Source organism: Passer domesticus, chromosome 33, assembly GCF_036417665.1.
Source record: "Passer domesticus isolate bPasDom1 chromosome 33, bPasDom1.hap1, whole genome shotgun sequence".
NCBI lineage: Eukaryota > Metazoa > Chordata > Aves > Passeriformes > Passeridae > Passer > Passer domesticus.
This window is the reverse complement of record NC_087506.1, coordinates 3,504,490-3,519,317: the sequence shown is the minus strand read 5'-3', so window position 1 is coordinate 3,519,317 and position 14,828 is coordinate 3,504,490. Positions and strand designations below refer to the sequence as shown.

The 14,828-nt window shown below is 53.8% G+C and overlaps 1 protein-coding gene across 1 annotated transcript; it reads left to right on the top strand.

Annotated features, from left to right (window-relative positions):
* The first annotated feature begins 825 nt into the window (after positions 1-825).
* LOC135288478 (serine/threonine-protein kinase pim-1-like) lies at positions 826-3,455 on the top strand. The gene is made up of 6 exons (XM_064401866.1): positions 826-843; positions 915-1,016; positions 1,130-1,180; positions 1,385-1,751; positions 2,380-2,556; positions 2,789-3,455. The coding sequence occupies exons 1-6, from the start codon at positions 826-828 to the stop codon at positions 2,893-2,895; spliced, it is 822 nt and encodes a 273-aa protein (XP_064257936.1). The 3' UTR covers positions 2,896-3,455.
* The last annotated feature ends 11,373 nt before the right edge of the window (positions 3,456-14,828 follow it).

The window sequence follows — 14,828 nt, the reverse complement described above, 5'->3', positions numbered from 1 at the left end:
GTACAAATTCTGCATTCAGGGAATGCGCTCTGAGAGTGTTTGACCCTCAGCAGGGACAATGCACAGCAGGGACTGAGGGGATTCCTGAGCCACTGTGCAGGAGTCCAGACTCTGGGTCTGGGCTGAACTCGGCAAAGTTCCCGTGTTTGGACAGGCTCAGGGGCTGCCCTCGGGGAACGTGGGGCTCGGGGCGGGGGCGAGCGGGCAACGGACAAACGGACACGGGGACAAACGGCCCCGGAGCTTCAGTTGCAGCAGCGGCAGCAGCGGCAGCAGCGGCAGCAGCGGCAGCAGCAGCAGCGGCAGCAGCAGCGACAGAAGAAACTTTTAGAGTCTCTTCTCCTCTCCCTCTCCCGCTGCCCCGTACCTCTCCCGCTCTCCCTTTCCCGCCGTCCCTCTCCTCTCCCCGCCTCCCTCTCCCCGTGCCGGGCTGGGCCATGCCCCCGGCCCGCCCCCGGCCCCGGGCGGGGCTGCCCCGTGCCCGCCCCCGGCCGTCCCGCCGCCGCCTGGCCTCAGCCCGGCTCTGGCCGTGCTGGCGCTGGCGCTGCTGGGCGGGCGTCAATGCCTGGGGCTGGGGCGGCATCGCCGGCTTTTGGCTCCGCCTGGCCCGAGCCCGGCCCCGGCACCGACGCAGGGTCCAGTCCCGGCCCCGACCCCGAGCCCGAGCCCGGCCCCGGCTCCTCCCGGGGCCCGCGGAGGACACAGGCGGCGTTGCCTCTCCCGCCGCCTCCGCTGCGGCTTGCCCGGCCCGAGCTCCGCCGCTCGGCAGCGCAGCCGCCGGCCCCGAGCCTCCCGTGCCGCGTTCCGAAAACCGAACGCCGGGGGATGGCCGGGCCGGGGCGGGTGAGGGGCGCTCGGGGGCCGTTGCTGGCCCCGGGCCGAGCGCTGACAGCCGCGTCCCGCCCGCAGGGAAGGCGCAGGAGGCCCTGCAGGAGCGCTACCGCCTGGGTTCCCTGCTGGGGCGCGGCGGATTCGGCAGCGTCTGGTCAGCGACGCGGCTCTTGGACGGCGCCCCGGTGAGCGGCGGGGCCGGCGGCGGGCGGAGTAGGAGGAGGAGGACAAGGAGGAGAAGGTCAGGGTGCGGCGGGACGGGCGTTGAGCTCAGCCTGCTGCTCTCGCTTGCTCATAGGTGGCCATCAAACGCGTGCCGCGGGATCGCATCCGGCACTGGAGCGAGCTGGTGAGTGAGCGGGGCCAGCGGCAGAAGCCGGGCCGTGCCGGGCGGCGAGGAGCCGGGGCCCGGCTGGGTGGGAGCCACCAGGAGCCCTGGGGGGAGAGCGGGCGTGGGCTGAACAGGGCATGCAGAGCATCCCAGGCTGGCTGAGTGGTCCCAGAGCCCTGGCACGGCCTCAGCTCCACTGATGGCATCGCGCTCCTCCTGCAGCCCGACGGCACCAGCGCGCCCCTGGAGATCGTGCTGCTGGCCAAGGTGTCCTGTGGCTGTGCTGGTGTCATTCAGCTCCTGGAGTGGCTTGAGCTCCCCGACAGCTTCTTGATGGTGCTGGAGCGTCCAGAACGGTGCCAGGAGCTGTCGGATTTCCTGGCGGAGCGGAGGTTCCTGCCGGAGGAGGAGGCGCGGGGGCTGTTCCGCCAGGTGCTGGAGGCCGTGCGGCACTGCACCAGCTGCGGGGTCCTGCACAGGGACATCAAGCCTCAGAACATCGTGCTTGACCTGGCCAGCGGGCAGCTGAAACTGATCGACTTTGGCTGTGGCGCTTTCCTCCAAGACACAGCCTACACCCAGTTTGCAGGTGAGCCCTCGCAGGGGATGCTCCTGGGCATCTCATGGCCCAGCCTGGGTGTAGCACCGGGGCTTCCCCCTACTGCAGCTGGGATGGGATTAATGCTGGAGCCAAGTTGATTTGGTTGGGGTGTGAGGGAGGCCAGCTCCCAGCCCTGCTGACAGCCTTCATTACCCACTGTGCCCTGGGCTGGGGCTGGAGCTGGTGGAGCCAGCCCGACAAAAACCCCCATGGGGGTTTTTCTCCCCCATGGGAGAGGGGGGTCTGAACCCATGCCCTGGATGGTTTGGTGTGCAGGGGAGGAGGGGCTTGGACTGCTCCACTCACCTTGTTTGCCTTGGCTTATTAACATTTTTTGGGGGCCCATGCAGGCAAAGAGGAGAGTGGGTTTTCTCTACCAGTGGGTGGGTTTTTCCTTTCTGTGTCATGGTTGGGCCTTCCCAGGGTTTCTGCTGCCCTCTTCCAGCACCAGTGGCTTCTTTTCCAGCCCTGAGTTTGTACACAAGTCCCAGGTGATGGTGAGAGGGCAGCGGTCACCCCGTGTGTTGCTAGAGCAGCCCCCACATGCCCAGGGATGCTGGGGCCAGGCTCTGGGAGCAGCAGCATCCCCCTGCTGAGCTGTGTCTGTGTTCCACAGGAACCCTGGCCTACAGCCCTCCAGAGTGGACCCAGCACCAAAGCTACCATGGCGAGGCAGCAACAATCTGGTCCCTGGGCCTCCTGCTGTACCAGCTGGTTGTGGGGAAGCACCCGTTCAGGAGGGGCCAGGAGATCATCTGGGGGCGCATCTTGTTCCCACCACGGCTCTCTCAAGGTGGATCCTCATCTCTGGGCACAGGGGGAATACCAATGCTGGGAGACAGCAGCGGGCTGATGGGCATCCTGCTCTGGCAGCTGCTGAGGAGGTGGCACATGTCCTGCTCTCCTCTAAACAGAGAATCTGTGGGGAAGTTTAGGCCCAGCTCTGGGCACACCCATATGGCCTGGGCACAGGAACAGGGGGAAACTTCTCCAAGTGACTGGTGATTTCTGGTTTGTCTCCCCAGAATGCCAAGATGTCATTAAGAGGTGTTTGTCCATGCAACCCTCGGACAGGCCATCATTAGAAGAGCTTTTCTGCCATCCTTGGGTGCAGGGTGCTCCTCGGCCCTAGAAGATGAGAGAGATCCATGTGCACAGTTGGATCCAGGGGCCTGGCAGGTAGGAGCTCCACACATTTCTTGGCACTCAGTGGCAAAGCAAACCAGACTGGTTTTGTCCTGCCTGTAGCTCTGAGCAGGGGTCAGCAGAAGGGAACATGCAGCTCTTGGGATGGAGCTGAGCTGGAGATCTGGTGTGGCAAGCACTGGTGGCCACCATCCCCCCTGGTTTTGCTTGTCTGGTTCATGGATGGCTGGGGCCCTGGGCAGAGCCCTGACAGCCTGGTCTGGTCCCAGGGAAGGAGAAGGAGCTCCTGGAGAAGCTGTACCAGGTGGGGCTGCTGCTGGAGACAGCAAGGACAACCTCAAGGACAACAATCTCTTCCTTGGCCTGGCCAGCTGAAGATGATGGACTTGGATTCTGGCAGCTTCTCTAAAGACACACTCCACACCCAATTTGCAGGTGAGTTCCACAGCCAGGGGGATGCTCCCAGATCTGGGCATGGCATGGCCTGGCTGGGCACCAAAGGTTCCCCCCTTTGCTGGGAGGGATGCAACAAATTCTTCGGTCGACTGCCCAGCTGCTTTTTGGCTCTGGGCAGCTGCTGACGGCTGGATGTGCTATGGCTGGCTGCAGGCTGGGCACATGTCCTGCCCTCCTGCCCTGCTTCCCAAGGCAGCACTGATGGGCAGCTCTGGGCACAGCTCTGAGCCCGGCCAGCACCGCCTGGGCATTGCGGGCAGCTGGGACAAGGGGACAGGAGCCATCAGCTGATGGGCAGTTTCTGCTTTCTCTCCTTGCAGCCAGGCTCTGCGGATGCTGAGGCTGCTCTGGGCTCTGGCAGGGCTCTGCTGGAGCTCAGCACCGGGCTGGAATCAGCCAAAGAAGAAATGGTGTCACCTGCAGCACAGACTTGCTTGAGCATTTTGACAACGCAGCTCAAGTTTGCAGCGTGGACACCTCCAATGGAAAACATGACACCTCCCAAAAATTAAAATCGTTCAATACCTTCTGAAATCAAATCAATCTGGGATGACTCCAAATGACATTTTTCAGCTTGCTCAAGATGTAGCTCAGCCCTTCTCTGAACAGTTCTTTCCCCCACCTGCCTTTTACTTCTCAACTGCTCCCTTTTTTCCCCCAGTGAATTCCCAGCCCATCGCAGTCTCCATCACTTGCTGGCCTTCCGTGTTGCCCCTGACCACAAGGAAGGCCGAGCCCCAGGTTTAGGGGCTCGTGCTGTCACTGGCTGAGGAGCAGCAATGTCTCAGAGGTCCAGTGGGATTTTAGTGTCATTCAGAGCCACTCTCCAGCCCTCAGCTCTCCTCACTGCTGAGTTCCCACTCCCTTTTCTTCATCCTTGCAGCAGGATGAGCTCTGTGAATCCCCTTGAGCCTCCCCACTCTTCCCAGCCCACGCAGCCACCTCAGTTAGGCTGAAGCTGAAGCTTCTCTGTCTCCTCTGGCACACCAGTCCAGTCCCCTGTGTGGGGAGCCCCAGTCCCAGAGCACAGCACACAGCAGTGCAGTCCGGGCTGGAGCAGCTGCCCTGCAGCCCTGGCTTGGCTGTTTGTGGCAGCTGAATGCTCCCTGTTTCCAGCTGTCCCTGCAGGATGGCCCCAGGGCAGAGCCCAGCCGGGCTCCCACTGCAGCCCCTGGAGCTTGGGGCAGACAGTGCTCCCAGAGCTGAGGTTCATGGGGAGCACCCGCAGCTGTGCCTCGCACTCAGTGCTGGCAAGTGTTGTGTTCTCATCTCCTGCAGCCTGAGGGGAAAACAACCTGTGCTGCCAGGCCAGCACTGCCCCTCTGGGCAGGGACAATGCTGAAGGGCTTTCCCATTCCAGAGGAGCTGGCACTGAGCCTTGGCAGGGCCTGGCAGGGCTGGAGCCGGGTCTGGCCTGCTGTCCGGGACTCGCTGCCCACCAACCGCCCCCACCCACCACGCTCCATCCTCCAGAGACAGAAGGGTCTGTGTGTGCCAGGGGCTCTTGGATGTCTGTGCATCCATGGACAGAAGGGTCTGTGTGTGCCAGGGGCTCTTGGATGTCTCTGTATCCATGGGCAGAAGGCTCTGTGTGTGCCAGGGGCTCTTGGATGTCTCTGTATCCATGGACAGAAGGGTCTGTGTGTGCCAGGGGCTCTTGGTTGTCTCTGTATCCATGGACAGAAGGCTCTGTCTGTGCCAGGGTTTCCATAATGTCTCTGTACCCATGGGTATGGCATGAACATGGACAGTGAAAGTGTCAGTCATGTTGCTTGCACACTCCTTCCTTTGTACACAAGACAAAACCATGCACACCCCCAGGTATGGATATATTAATAGGATATGGATGGATAGGGGTTTCCCACAGTGCAGTAACTTTAGCATAACTCACCATTTAACTGGTGGCCAGGGGATTTTTTCCCTACTCTGTGGGAGAAGGCGTCCAAGAGCTGAAGGAGCAGCATTCAGAAGCAGATTCAGGATTTCTAGGTAGGAAGTGGAGCTCACAACCATCCACATAACTCGCCATATTCATTGGGATGGGCTGCTGCTTCTCTAGGAATTTGGCCCAATGCAGACATGAGACTTGGAGAAATCCCAGCTCTCTGTGGGTTTGTGCAAAAGGGGGAGCAGCTCAAACACTTTGTGCTTGCCTGGGGGACACAAGGTCCAAGGAGCTTTGGTGGCAGAGGGTGACCTGGGCTGGTGGCAGGTGAAGTTCCATTCTATGACATTCTCAGAGTGGCACAGGACAAAGGTCCAAGTACCCCCAACCCCACTGATGAAGTCCTTAGAGTGCTGCACATCCTCTAGGAAAAGCTGCTGTCACACAATCTATTGGGATTTATAACTTTCATTTGCAACACTTTAAATCCAAATTTCAAACTGCAATATTTTTACACTCAAGACACAGTAATGCATAAATGCATAATAGATCTTTCAATTTCCTATTGATTCCATCACAATTTAAAATAACATAATATTGCAAACAAAACCCTGAATGTTTTAAAAAGGGATGCTGAGGTCAGTAAGATGAATCCATGCCATCAGAACATTTACAGAGTAACTGATTTCTCTTCTTGAAAAGATCAGTTGCCTCTTAATCCAAAGTTACTGATGATTTTCAGTACACATTTGTATTTTTGGTTTTATCTTTCATATTTTTTTCTTTCCTTTTTTGTCCAGTGTTTTTAACAGAGAACTCGTCCTACAAAAGGAATGTACAGCAAAATGAGAAATATTTCTGATAAACAATGAAAATGTAGGCTCCTCCTCTGTTTCCTTTTCTATGGATACCCTGAAGAAAATTATCTAGCAGATATGAGCAGAGGTGTGATGTGTTTCATTTGGACTAAGCTGGAGTTCAGCACTGCTGACATCCTGATCCAGTCAAGAGCTGCAGAATTCTTTTGCAGATCTCGAACCTTGTGTTTGCAGGCACAGCACCTGCAGTGCTGACACACCAATGCACATGAATAACTCTGTTATTCCCTCTCAGAATTTGGGCTCTGCCCCAGCACGAGGTGCTGCAGCCCTTTGCTCCTGGTTCCCGTGTGGAGCAGCTCCCTTCCTGCTGGCTGAGCTGCTCAGGCAGAGCCCGGCAGCTCCTGGCCCTGCAGGGCTGAGGCTTTTCCCCACTGCTGGGCACAGACTGATGGAGCAGCACTGCTGAACACGGGCACACCCAGAGGCACCAGGAGCAGCTGCCTTTGGCCACCTGAGGCTCCAAGGCCCAAACTCTGAGCAGCCAGAGCTGGAAGAGACTCGCAGACTCCCTGGTGGCTGTGCTGCCCCACTTGTGCCCAGCCCAGCTCTGCCTGGGGCAGAGGGAGAACAAGGGGCAGCTCCCAGCCCAGCCCAGCCCAGGGACCCCTCCAGCCCCAGGGCTTGGGGCACTGTCAGCACCTGCTGCTCCAGCCACCGCTCCTCCTGACCCTGACAGCAACACCCAAACTGGGGCTGATCCCGAGGGAGCAGCAGCAGGGCCTGGATCTGATCCCTGACTCTGGGGCAGGGCTGGGCAAATGACCCCACAGCAGCAGCAGCAGCAGCACATGGAGCTGACTTTCAGCACAGCCCCTGCCCCTCTTCCCTCCTGTGTGCAGCGGTGTCACAGCAGCCTGAGGCACCTGGGAGCCCCCAGTGCCAGCAGGGACTTGAGACGGCAGCCCTGGGCTCCTGGAGGTTGTGCAAGGAACGGAGCTGGGGACTCCCAGTCCATGGGGAGCTTCCAGATGGAAAAGGCTGCTGTGCCCAGGCAGCTCCAAGGGCAAAGAAAGGAGAGTCTCGACCACTGGATCTGAGCCAGTCCCAGAGTCCTGGGCAGCAGCCACTGAGCCTTGGGGGAAGAGAGGGCACAGCAAGAGGGACAAAACCAGGCGAAGTCAGAGACTGGAGAGAGCCAGACCTGGGACAGGAACAGCTGCTTCACTGCACTCTTGGAGAAAGCTCTTGGCTGGTTCACAGCGCTGAAAGGCATGAAGGGCAGAGAGGAGGCCATACCAAACAATGCTCCTGTTTCCACACCCTCCCCTCTCTGTGTCCCAGAAGGAATTGCATGGACTGTATTCAACTCTCCGAGTCGTCTCGTTCAGCATGAGCAGCTTAGCACCAGGAGCTGAAGGAGCTGCCACCATAGGCCACAGGAGCTGAGCAAGAGGGAACTTTTAGAGCAAAGTAATGCTGCTCAAATAGACCTAGCTAAATGCAGCGGATAGAATAATGGAATCACAGCATCATTTCTGTTGGAAAAAACCTCTGAGCTCATCCAGTCCAGCTGTTCACCCAGCAGTGTCAAGCCCAGCACTAAACCATGTCCCTGAAGTGCCAAGGCCTGGATAACAGCCCTGAGTGAGGCCTGAGCAGCAAGCCCTGAGCCAAAGGTGACCTCTGGATGAACCTTCCAACCAAAGGTTATCTTTGTATATGCTCACTGATGAAATATGCATGGTCATTAGCATTGTGATGGATGTAGCCACTTATTAGTGAAATATGTATTGACCTTTCTGTATTTAGAAGCTGGACAAGGCCATGAAATCTGACATCTGGCCTTGTTTGGGGCTGGAGGATCAAAGTCAGCTCCCTTGGTTCCTCCTTGAGCCCTGACCAGGCTTTGGGAGGAACCCAAGAGGAGGATGAAACCAGATGTTCCCGCACTAGAAGTGCTGTCAGTTTGTTCATTCAGCACTGTCAGAGCTGGGCCCTCTCACAGCGAGGTTGGAGCCTCACCTGTGGCTGGAGGCACCTGCAGGAATTCCCAGTGTCCAGGAGTGGATCTGCAGCCCTTGGCTGGGACAGCTTCCCCCAGCTGCTGTGTGGATCTGGGGGATGCTGAAGGCTGAGGGTAACAGGTGCTGGATCTTTCTTAATCACTGCAGGCAATCTTTGGTTCTGATGATTGAGTGCATTGCTGAGCTGCTCCTTTTGTGATCCTTTGCTGCTTTGAGCTGCAGTAAATGACACCGATTCCTTCAGTTGGAGTCTGTGTCTTTGGTGCTGACCCTGCCCACTGGTAAAACAAAACTGGCAGAGTCTGGCCAGATCAGAGCGAAATGTCACTTGTTAAATGTAAATATGAGGAATCAGTCCTGCCAGAAATTCCTGGTTTTCTTTTCTTTTTCCTTTTTTTTCTTGGTAAAACAGAAACCATGCCCTAAAAAGAGATTGGAGCAGTGAGCAAGCACTTAAAAGTCTTTTAATGCCAGATGTATTAAAATGCATCCAAAAATTGCATATGCAAAAAGGAAAAGAACTTGTGGGTTTGGGAAGACGAAGATTAATTTTGTTAACTGCACATTGGAAACAGCACCAACTGAAGGAAGAATTGGTTTTGGAATGCTCCCACATAGAGGGACAGAGGAAAGTTTAAATCTTGAGGTCAGGTTCATTTGTGCAAGTGAAACTATTTACTATTAATATTAATATTATTATATCACACAAACAAACCTGAGCTCAAGACACAAACCTTTTTCTGTCACTTCATGTGGGAGTGTTCCAACAACAGTTTTTCCTTCTGTTGGTGTTGTTTCCAATGTGTCATTAACAAAATTCACCCTCGTCTTCCCAAAAACACAAGTTGTATTCCTCTTCCCATAAAAAATGGATAATGTGAAATAATGTTGAAAACTGTAATTTGTTAGCTTTGGCTGCTCACTGTAACACTAAATACCCTACAGAAAAGGACTGGCCACGACCCAAATGTCAGTGGTAAACTTTGTATATTGTGTGTAATGAATAAAGGAGGACAGGATGAAATTGGGTATTTTTATAGGGTTTGCTGATACTGTGATGCAGAGTGCTTTTTCTATTACTGTGAGAAATAAAGACATTAAGACTTCTGGGTTTTTCATGTGCTAGACAATCCACAAGCTGCAGGATTGATTGAACAGGTGAAGGGGTTGTTAAAAGAGCAGTTGACAAAATGAGGAGATGGGAACCTGTCCCCATGGAGAACCCATCTCCCAGGTGTGCTCCAAGCCCTTAACAATGGCCCACTGGGGAAACGGAAACCCCTGGCTGTGCATGGCTGCCCCCAATTTATATTAGAGCTAAATCAATTATTACAAGAAATAATAAGTGATGCAGTGAAAATGTCCAATAGCACATACTGTGAGCTCCAACCAACACAAATGAGGCTCTGCAGAACCACACAGCCTTGGATTATCTGCTTGCTGGCTAGGGAGGAACCTGGGCTATTCTAGGGCAGGAATGTTACAGGAATGTCTGGCAGTGCTGGGTTTGATATCCAACCATCAGGAATCTCCTTGATAGAAAGATCAGGAGGAGAGAGGCAGAAAGGAGAAAATTCTTCCTGGTGGGATTGGCTCCCAAATTGGAGGCTGCTGTGAAATGAATTTGTGGCAGTCACTGTCATCATTGCAGCACATGGTGTGTCATGATTCCATGTTAGAGTTGTTGTGACACCTTTTGCTGGAAATGGAGTACTGAGACTTGTCTAAAAAAAAAAGACACAGTCTCAAGAAAAAAGGGACATTTGGTAAAGTAACAGAGAATAGCAGCTAATTAAGCAGGTTTTAAAGGGAATGCAAATTAGAGCTCTGAGTAATGAACTTGAGCAGTACTTCATTGAAGAACAAGAGGTGACACCTTTATGCCTGTCATGGTTTGACCCTGGCACAATGCCAGGGCCCCCATGAAAGGTGTATTTCCAAAATGGTTACTGTGAGATGTGACCCGGAAACACAACAAAGCAGGCTCCCACCTGGGGATGGAGGGAAAAACACAACACTTGAATAATCTACAACACAGAAACATAAGGGAAAAAGAAAAAAACAGACACAACAATCCACAATGGAACACTCCCAAAACACTCCTCCTCCCCCTAGTCCTCTAACATTCAAATCTCAGTCCAATACCCTCCTTCACACATGCTCCCCCAGTTCATCAGGGGAGAGGAGTCTCCCTCTAGCACCATGGTCCTTTCTCGGAAACACAGTTGGAACTTCTTGTGCTTCTGTGTCACACGTGGCAGCCGCCCCGAGAGAATCTGCTGTGGTGACCATTTTCTTCCTATGTCCAGCGCTCTCACTACCGGCCATGGATCCAAACTGCTCCTTAGGTCCTTTTAAGAATGCATCACCCAGTTTTAAGAAGTGGCCGCCTCTTACCATTTGGGACACCTGTCCCCCCTATATTTTTATTCTCTTGGGGTCTGGGTCTCAGGAACAGAGATCTTTCGCTGAAGGCAGAGGGCTCCACCACACTTTCCCCCTTTGTCTTTGTTCTCTCTATTTCTCTTCGCGGCCTTATCATTCTTGGCTTCCGGCCAACTGCCTCTCTCAAGGTGCAGTCTCTGCATTATTGGAAGAAATTTGTTTCGCTTGTGGCTATGTGAGAGAAAAGTTCAGATAAAGCCACTCCAATCATCTCTTCCATCTAAGGTACTCGCATCTGCTGGCATTTCCTTCAACTACTCAAACCCTTTCTTCTTTCTTATCCTCCGTCCTCTCTAAACTCGCAGCTGGGGAGGATCAGTGTTTTCACAGCTTCCATTGTTTCAATACTAAAAGAGTTAAAAGCTCAGCCCGGTCTCCCAGCGGCTGGGCACCTTGCGCCCCCGCGCTTCTCCTCCTGGCCGTGGTGCCGGCAGGAGATATCAAATTCCAAGCCAGCACAGACTCTATCACTCTCTCCCGGGGGGGCTGCCCAAACCGTCCCAGTTCTCCTCCACCCCTGCCTCTTGCAGGGGCTCCAGCCTCTCTCCCCACAGGCCGCATGGCCTTCCCCTCCACCACCCAGACGCAGCTGGGCAGGGGGAAGACGTCAGACCAGCTCACCTGCCTGCCGGACTCCAAAGACGGAGTTTCTCTCGGAATGCTCTGCTTTTAACCACTGTGTGTTCTCAGAGGCGTATCCAAATCCCAGTAGCCACACCAGGTGCCAATTTCAAATCTGGCCACTGATTGGTTTGACCATAACCATTCCAAAAACTCACTTCCGGGTCAAACCAAGACAAACACCCACCCAGAAAGTGCCCTACAATTCCAAGGTCAATCTTTCCTCTACAGCATGGGTTTGCTGTCAGAGTCTGCACGGGATTGTAAAATCACCAGGAGAAAAGTTCTTTTAGTTCTTTTAGTTCTTTTAGAAGTGAGTTCTTTTAGTTCTTTTAGAAGTTCTTTTAGAAGTGAGAAAATCACCAGAACAAGTTCTGCTTTGTCACTACCTCAAGACTTTGAGGGAGAGGGTTTGTGGTGCTTACTTGCTCACAGGGGTGCACAACAAGGGTTGAAACAGTAAAAATAGCCCAAACCCTTTAGAAATTGGAAGGAAAACCTGAGGCACTGGGAGCTAGCAGCTCAGAAACACGTGGCTTTTGCTCCTCTCTTCTACCTGAGAGCTTCCTGGGCAGGGGCAATTCTTCCAGTTGCATCACCGTGGCTATGGCTAGCAGGGGCAGCGAGCAGATGGATTTAGCTTCTCCTGCCAGCCCCTGAAATGCCAGTTGTCATTTGTGTGCGCTGAGGATTCTGTTTCAGACTCTGAACTTGCGCAGCTGCTCCTTGGGCGCTGCTGGCCCGCAGGCGCAGCGCTGCTGCAGCAGCTGTCCCGCACACAGGGAGGGCTCTGGAGCCTCCCCAGGGCCACCAAGGAGCGGAGGAGGGAACGTGCCAGGGATCTGCTGCAGTACCGTGGGGTTGTGGGGGATCCTTCGGTCTCTTTGATGGGAGAGGGAAGGGGGCAGATGGAATCAAGATGGGACAGGGATCAGACAGCCCCACGCCAGGCAGCATTTTCTCCTCTGAGAGCTCCTCTGGGTTGAACGAGCTAGTGAAGCCTGCAGAGCAAATGCCACCTGGGAGTGAGGGAAAGGCTGGTTAGAAAGGAGTCAGATAAAGCCCATGTGGGCATTTCTCCTGCCAAGGGGCTCCTGGGGAGACAAAGGAGACAAGAAAGATGTCTCATCTCCCAACATTTCCTGGGATATGCTTTTGTGGTTGCCTTGGCAGTGTTAGTGGTCACAGGTTATTGGGAGGACTCTATGATCTTAAAGGCCTTTTCCAATGGAAACAGTTCTGCAATTCTGAACTTCCATTCCTGCTTTGAAGGATGCAGTCCCAAATAGACACATATTTGTGTTTTTAAGGAATTTAGCATCTACCTTTCCTTGAAAGTAATAGGAATCAGGTTTTAAATGCTCTCAAAACACTTGAATTCCTTGCTCTTAAGCTGTGTGTTTGAATTGAAGTGCTTTTGTCCACAAAGGCTGGACCATGGGATGAATGCAGGCAATTCAGTTGCAGTGGCACTTGTTTCACCTGCTTTTCTTCTTCCTTTCCCCATGGGTGGCCAATTTGGGAGTATTTGTTTTGTACTTGGAGTTCTGGCTTCAACTTACTCATGGATGTGCTGTAAAATCTTATCTACCCCTTTCTACTAAAAAATGCTTGCAGACTGGTGGGAATTGCTAGAGACAAGGCTTACAAACCAGTCCCCAGTACGATTAGCCCAGTGTCCCTGCTTCAATCCAGGTATGCTTGTATTAAAAAGGAGCAAACTATTCTAACTCACTCACCCCCTCCCTCCTCTTTTTTTTTTTTTTTGGTAGCTCTTGTAAGGAGTCCTTGCCATTCCAACTCTTAGTTATCAAATGTGTGAAGGCACAATACTGCTGTAGCAGAAGCCTGAGTTCAGTGAGAACATGTCCAAAGCACTGGGTCCCAACAGCAGTGGGCACGGTGAGAGACTTGGCTCTGCTGCCATGGCCATCCAGCCATGGGGAGAGCAGCTGCTGGGGCTTCCCCCATTCTGCCAAGAGCAGTCTGCCTCCAGCATGTGGACTGCATGGCCACGATTTGGAAAGAATGTGTAAAATGCATAGTTTGAATGTATTTTGATGGTGTCTGACATCACCTGACTGGAGCAGTTTGGTAGGCAGGACGCCCTGCGGGCAGGGCCGTGGCAGGGATGTGTGGCTGGCACTGGCACTGGCAGTGTTATTTTTCCAGACAGGCTCCTGGTACATCTGCAGGGGACGGCACCAGCAGCTGTATCAGCCCAGCGAGCAGCAGCACTTGGAGGAGACCCTCATCTGCAAAGAGCCCGTCACCCCCTTTGCTTTCTCCCATGGCAGCACAAGATGATTCCGCTGGAGGTGAAGGGCTGCTGCAGCCTGGAGATTCCTTCAGCCAACACTTGCTGCAATCTCGTTCCTGCAGCTGTGCCTGGAGGATGTTGGCCTGCAGAGGTGCTGCCAATGTCCAGGAATGCTGCTTGGCCCAGAGAGGCAGTGTGTGTACAAAAGCTGCATTCAAAGCACTGACCACGACTCCCCGGAGCCGCTGGCAAGGGCAGCAGCTCTTCTTCATTCCATGCAGGTGAGAGCCCAGCCTTGGAGCCTGTCCCTGGGGACAGGGAAACACTCTGAGTATAGGTTTGAATTTTCAGGGACAGTCCAAATGAGAATTGCTTTGAGGCAGGTGTTGTAATGTTGGGTTTGGGTGTGTCTGCAGGAAAGAAAGCAGGAATAAACTCCTTGCACAACAATGGAGAACTTTGCATGGCCAATTTACACCCTACAGATACACTGATCATGTCAGCCCACTGAACACTGGGGGCATCTAATGCAGAGATCTTTGAATAGATAAGAGAGATGAGACTTGAAGAATAATTTTGCAGATGCTGAAGAAGGGATCAGACCCATGTGTCCCATGGGTCAGGCTTAGTTCTGCCAAATCAAGGATGATTAGTTTTATCTGCTCTGTTGGAGAGTATTTTAGAATGACCTGCCAAGTGCTATTTCTATGAAGAAAATTTTGAATTGTCAGGAGCTGTCAGGGTCAGAAATGTTTTGAGGAATATGATGTTTATGTTGGGTTTGGGTGTCTCTGCAATCAAGAAAGCAGGAAATAAACCACTGGAACAATGAAGCAGAGCAAAAGTGGAATGTTTGGATGGTCAATTTGTTCCCTAAAGCTATTGGCCAGCTGAATTGTGGGCTCATCTACTGGGGAGTGCAGAGCTGCTTTAACTTCCACAGCATGGTGCCATTGTTTGTGTCCCAGCACTTTGTTTGATGTGAAGAGAAATTAACCAATTCCCACACCAACCAGCTGCAACCCAGAACTGAGTGGGAATTCCAGAAATAAAGGACTTGAAAAGTAGCTTTGGAGAGGGTTTACTTCCTAGACAGTGTGAAACCCTGAGGCGTGGCCAGGTTGGGCTTAAGGCTGGCTGCCCTTGGGAAGGGAAGGGAAAGGGATGGAGTTGGGGTGGGGTTTTGCAGCCATGGAAATGAGAGAACCACGGGCTATTGCATCACAAAGGGGCAGCCCCATGGGCTATTGTGTCACAAAGGGGCAGCCCCACGCTGGGGCTGTGAAGGCTGTGAAGGTTGTGGCTGGCACGGCCGCAGCGGCAGCAGACGCGTCTGGCTCTGCCTCTCTGTGCCGAGCGCTGGCGATCGGAGTCACCCGGCCTTGTTCTGAGGCTGGGCACCAAGCT

Excerpts from the sequence above, each read along its gene's own strand:
- LOC135288478 (XM_064401866.1), top strand. Across the intron at positions 1,017-1,129 it reads GGCTCTTGGACGGCGCCCCG|GTGGCCATCAAACGCGTGCC; the intron begins GTGAGCGGCGGG and ends GCTTGCTCATAG. Across the intron at positions 2,557-2,788 it reads CCCACCACGGCTCTCTCAAG|AATGCCAAGATGTCATTAAG; the intron begins GTGGATCCTCAT and ends TTGTCTCCCCAG.